Source organism: Hirundo rustica, chromosome Z, assembly GCF_015227805.2.
Source record: "Hirundo rustica isolate bHirRus1 chromosome Z, bHirRus1.pri.v3, whole genome shotgun sequence".
Lineage (NCBI taxonomy): Eukaryota > Metazoa > Chordata > Aves > Passeriformes > Hirundinidae > Hirundo > Hirundo rustica.
In genome coordinates this window covers 19,349,662-19,355,725 of record NC_053488.1, presented here as the reverse complement: position 1 = coordinate 19,355,725, position 6,064 = coordinate 19,349,662, and the positions used below count along the sequence as shown (strand labels likewise).

Below are 6,064 nucleotides of genomic sequence, written 5' to 3'. Positions count from 1 at the left end.
ATAAAATCATCTCTGCACTCACCTCTCTGCGTGAAGCAACTGCGCAGTTCCCTGGCTTGGTTGCAGCCTTTATTTTGGTTGATTTTAAATAACCATTCTTAATTTCCTCCTGTATGGAGTTGTATTTATGGGGTTCAGTCACTTCCAACAAGAACTTTGCCTCTTCTTTTTCATATCTGAGGGGAACTTCAGGAATACTGCACAGATGTAGGGTAAGGCAGATTATGAAAACCAAGGCTGCGAAGAAGAAAATCACCTGGAATTCTGATGCCAAGGTATATCCTAGTATAGTTTGACCCCAATCCATAGCACCTGTAAGGTAACCCAGGGATCCTCCCAAACCTACAAGGGTGGGGGGGAAAAAAAAGGAAAAAAATAACTACTGGCATTGATAAAATAAACAAAGAGTACATAATACCCTCAATATATGATGCCTCTAGAAATGATGGAGTAATTACTCTTCAGACATTTTTCACAAGAAATAGGAATAACAAGCTAATCACACACATGAGCAGTTATTAAAACATGTTTTGAAAAATCTCCTCAGATTTGTCAGGCAGAGCTCTCCAGAAATTGCCTGAACATACAGCAACATAGGTTCCACTTCTTTTTTTGACTCCTTGAAGCTCTATTTTCTTTGAAATGGTAAATAATACAAGTAAAATTAAATAAAATCCTACAAAAAATTATGTGGTTTTCTTTTTTTTTTTTTAATTTTCCCAGAACAAACATTTTAAAATTATATTGAGACTATCTATAGTTTAGAATTTATAAAATGTATTTTATTTAGCTTAGTCCAAACAGAAATACTGCCTCCATGTGAAATTTAAAAAAAATTAAATAAACCCAAAGGCATTGACTTGTACTTATATAAATCCAAATACCACACCACTTGGAAAAGAAAACAAAAAGGAACAAATATAAGTGTGTAATCCCATTTACTAAAATCCCAGAAGAGGTAGACTAAAGGGTAAAATGTGAATGCTACTTTGTACCTTGAAGCTAATAAATTTAGTTTTCAGTCAGTTTGGGTTTTTTTTTTACAATTTCTTCTGTTTGTTATAAATGCACAGGAGTGTGCCCTCTGTTACATTCAGTACAGAACTCTGGTAGGGATGGCGCCTTTGCAGAGTCCTGACACCTTGTTAACCAGGTGGCACTGGGGTATGGATGATTGGGAGTTCCACTGGATAGGCACTTTCCAAGAACATGGAAGCATTTCTATCCTTCTGCTTAGGATAACTGATAACAGCGTACAGCAAAGCCCCACATATAACAAAAACTAACAGCACCTTGCACTTGCTTCCCCAACAAAACATGGGACTTTGATTTAATTCTAGGCCTTCTGTACTTTCTTTGCTCTCCTGGGTCTGACTATGGCCCTCCTTCATTGTGTCCTATGACATTTCACAGGGGACTGTATCCTTGCTTGTTCTCATAAAAAGCAATTATGCTAATAACTTTTTAAAGAAAATCTACGCTACATATTTTCAGTGTATGTTTGCGGAGAAAATGTTTGACATGCTGTTTTGAAAAAGAAGAATCGTGATATTGGAATGCAGCCTGAATGCTGAGTGGTTGGATGTGTGCACTCTTTCTTCCACTTGGATAAGGTGCCATGGGCTTCAGAACTGCACAGCTATCAAGTTTCATATTCAAACCCTAAACTGAAAGGCAAACTGGAGAGTAAAATCTTAGAAATGTTAAGTATAAAAGGAAGGAAGGAACTAAAGTAGGAAAAAATAAATAATATCTAAACCAGAAACTGGGAAAGAAATGGGAAGATTGCTGTCTGTGTCTAATAGGGATAAAAAGGGGAATGATAAATGTAAACTGTAGGGAATGGATATTACAGTTAAGGGAAAACTAACACCAAGGCCAGTGAACTGCTGGAGAAGACTGCCTTGGGAGGCTGTAGAACTCCAATCAAGGGAGGATTTCAACACCAGACCAGGGAATTTTCAGTTATGAAGGGTTGATGAACTTACTGTGGAGAGCACAGTATGCTGGACCAAGTTACACACTTTGCCCCAGTCTTATTTCATGTTATTTGTCCCACATCCCTTTTCACAGCTCAGTACACTGAATCAGCTAAATATCTAGCTTCAAACTCGGAGACTTTTTAGTATCATCCAAAAAAAATTGCAACCAGAGTTGTGCTGAATATACATAGTGACTCACTCCTCCCTCTGTCCAAACAAGTGATACTTTAGCATTTTATCTGTCTGTTTCTAATGGGTAAAACAGATTTGATTCCCATGTGTCTTTAAGCTTCCCTTATAATCTGTGTTCCTGGACACAGGTATTTCATGTGTCCAAAACTGGCCTGTTGTCAGTACCTACTGCACCTCACTCCTTGAATAGAGTAACTGCTACTACATAATACAGAATCCACATCTCTCTGCTACTGGTGGCGGCCCAGTAGCCACAAAAATCTGCTGTAACAAAGATTGCATGACTTCTCATGCAGTCTGCTTTCTGTCCAGTGCTTTTACAGGGACTACTCTAAGACGTGGCAGAAGATTCCTGCCCTGTCACTTCATAGATACACAACCTTAGGTGTCCTCCCTGTGCATTTCCTCAACATGGGGCTTACATTGTACAGATGATGTCATAGAATCAATGTTCAGGAGTTGGAATCGACCTTGGAGATCATCCAGTCCTACTCACCCTGCCACTAGCAGGGAGACTTCCCATCAGACCAGGACTTGCCTGGAACACTGAAAATGTTGGGCATCCATAACATCCCTGGACAACCTATTCCAGGGTTTCACCACCCTCACAGGGAAGAATTTCTTCCTAACATCCAGCCTAAATTTCCCCCTATCTCCCTATAGAAGAGTCCCTCTCCAGTTTCCTGTGGCCCCCTTCAGACACTGGAAGGTTCTTATGAGATCTCCCCACAACCTTCTCTTCTGCAGGCTGAACAGCTCAAACTTTCTCAGCCTCTTCCTTCACGGGAGACATGCTCCAATCCCTTTACCAACTTCATAGCCCTTCTTTGGACTTGTTCCAACAGTTTTGTGTCCTTCTGTAACTTGGCAATATTCCAAAAATGTAAAAAGCAAATAAAGCTGTTAACTTCAATTGCAGGAACGTGAACTGAACCACTTGGACCTATTTTGTGGGAGTTGTGAATTTCTGAATTCTACACAGAACTCCTTTTCTATACAGCACATACTGGAGCACAGCTGAAGAATGGAAATCAATTGGTTTGTGCAGCTCTTGTTCTATGTCACATGACAGGTCAAAAATGGTTTTTTTATGAGCAATAGCAATGAAACAAACTACATCCATTAATTTTTGCCTCAGCAAAAACTTCAAAAAAACCCCAAACAAATTGAACAAACACTGCTTCACTTTTTAAAATAACTAACTTTTCTTAAATCCTGTCTGTGTAACTTTAATTGTTTGTGCCTGCAGCCTTCTTCAGAAATCTTGTAGCAGCAATCACAAGTTGCTGTTCTCTGGAGTAGTGAAAACCCAGCAACAAAAGTCTCGTGACTGAAGTGCAGGATCAGATGATCAGAGCCTTCAAGATTAGAAACACAGTGACTATAAAATCCAGTAATTACTTTCCCCTCCTTTGAGAGGTAGAAAGAAAAAGAAGGGATCAGTGTACCTGTAAAGAGGGCGTGGTAATGCAGACCCTTCTCTTTATCCTGATGAGAGCAGACATCAAATAAATATGCTTTGATAGGACCATCAACAAAATCAGCTGCAAAATCAAAAAGTACTACTCCCAGCATGGTAATGACTATTGCCCACGTCCGCTGCTTTTCTCTCTCACCGATGAAAGCTAAAAAAAGAAAAACACCCTCATTCTGATAGCAACAGTGCCATGGTTCTGCAAAACCACATTTAGTCTTTCCTGATACCTCAAAATCTAAACAATGACTGGTTATGCAAAAAGTCCAGTGACATCAAAATCTCATCTGAGAAGCACAAGAGCTGAGTCTGTGTAGTGCTGAGCTGGGCTAGGTTGACTTGAGTCAGCACATGCTCAGAATGCTTCACGCTCCACGACCAAGAGCATCACTATCCTTAATCTATTCCTTTACACCTTCAAGGCATGCTCTGGTAGCATTTTGTAATACTTTTAGTTTATTCTCTTTGTCCCACCACTATATTGATAATCAAGAGTTGACTACAACATTTCTTTCTGGGTCAACGAAATCAAGTACATTCAACATCAATAATATCGAGGAAGAGAGAATAAATCAATCCATAAAACACACACCTCCCCCATCTGCCTAGTCAGCAACGACTTTCTATCAAGACTTTGAGAAGCTACATCCCAAGATAAAATGTAATAATTGGGATGTCACTCCTATTTGTTTTGCATGTTTCAGCTGCAACAGTTTCCAAGCAGCTAAGGATATTTGGTTTTTACCAGCACAATACAGTCCTGAGTCAAGCCGGTGCTGCAATAATTAAAGACAAGTATTTTGAATACTAATCCATCTCAAATAGGGATGAACAGGGATTCAGTTTGGATCTGTATTACATCACAAAAACAATACCATCATTTAAGCTAACAAGGTAGAACTTAAAAACAGAACATTATGCATAGGGTACATAGCATGCAGCGTTAGGACTGAATGTATACAGAGATTACAGTGCTTCCCAGCTCCTTCAGTGCACCCGAGTCACATGATACCAAATTTTAACAGTGCATTTTAAGAAGGAAAAGGGGAACCCCTCTCGTTTTCCTGATTCGAAAGGCTAGGATGAGTTTTGTCTGTCAGCATAGAGCATGCCCTTCACTCACCTGAGATCATCACGTCCCCATTGAGGTACAAAGCCATGCCTAACAGCATTATGATGCCCAGACTCAGAATGTAAGGTCGCCTCCTGCCCCAGCTACAGGTGCAGTGATCACTGGCTGAACCTACCACGGGCTGCAGCACAAAGCCCAGGATAGGGCTGATGAGCCACACGAGGCTGTAGAGGTTCTTGGGCAGCCCTACACTGAGCAGCACTGGCGTGACAAAGGCGGCCTCCACGGCATAGCAGAACTCCCGGCCGAACATGGCCATGCTGTGCATAATCAGCCTTCCCACCGCTCGCCTCCTTGGCACCACTGCTCCAGTCCTCATCACTGACTGCCTCAGAGCTTCCTTCTTCTCTCTGGTGCCATCCGTGTCAGCCTTGGCCAGTCCAGAGGTGGGCAGAAGAGCCCCGTGGAAACTCGCTTTCGTTAAGGTCATAGCTCCGGCTGCGAGCGGTGCCGTGGCGAGCCGGTGCCGCCTGCTCCGGCTGACATGGGGCCCAGATCATATGCTGGGTGGGATCGGTCTGTGCTGGGGGAGGGACTCACATACTTTCATGGCTCTGCGATCACAAGTTATTCCAGGAAGGGGGCGGGGAAGTGTGCGTTCACATTAGCAGATCTGAGCTTTTGGGCGTCTGCACTGCTCCTGACTATCCACAACTAAGGAATTACTGTTTACGCGTGAAGCACACATATAATGGGAACATACATCACATGGTCCAGGCACAGGATTAGCCTGACTCAAAGCTGTTCCTCTTGAATTAAGGTCTTGCTGTAAGAAGCAGTGACACCAGGAACTAGTTCTCATCTTTCTATTCAGCAAACATGAGCATTGGACCATTCTCTGCTGACTAACCTGGGAGGAAAAATTTGTATCTATCTGGAAAAGGATTTCAATGCACTTCAATGCACTTTCAATGCACTCGTCCTTAGGATGAGTAAATGAACCTATCCCATTTCCCTTGAGTGTTACAGGCAGATAAAAAGCTTGACAGAAATCTGTCAAGCAGCAACTGATGAGTACTTTTTTGTGTGTGCTGTGTACTGCCCTAAAAAGAACAAATTATCTCTTGATTTCTGAAGACAAAGAATATCAGAATTACTTTGAAGTGAATTTTTTAATAAGTCTTACTTGCCAGGAGAAGGCCTTAGAAGAAACCTGTAGTGACCTTCCTCAAGCTGTACCTTTCAGGTTAGCCACCTGAGTGAGGCAGCTGATCCAGCCTATCCCGAAGCAACATGAGATTTTAAATTGACATCAGTAATTTCGGTTTCAAAACTTAACCATGA

The 6,064-nt window shown here is 41.6% G+C and overlaps 1 protein-coding gene across 3 annotated transcripts in view; it reads right to left on the bottom strand.

Annotated features, from left to right (window-relative positions):
• Window positions 1-5,246, bottom strand: part of SLC45A2 (solute carrier family 45 member 2) — a 14,887-nt gene extending 9,641 nt beyond the window's left edge. For 2 of the 3 annotated variants that reach the window (XM_040090330.2, XM_040090331.1), the window contains exons 1-3: window positions 4,772-5,246; window positions 3,623-3,799; window positions 23-342 (exon numbers count right to left, since the gene is read on the bottom strand). In XM_040090330.2, coding sequence (XP_039946264.1) covers window positions 23-342; window positions 3,623-3,799; window positions 4,772-5,210 — 936 coding nt within the window. In that variant the 5' untranslated portion in view covers window positions 5,211-5,246. The remainder of the gene's footprint in view (window positions 1-22; window positions 343-3,622; window positions 3,800-4,771) is intronic. The other variant, XM_040090332.1, reaches the window with a different exon arrangement.
• Between the last annotated feature and the right edge of the window lie 818 nt (window positions 5,247-6,064).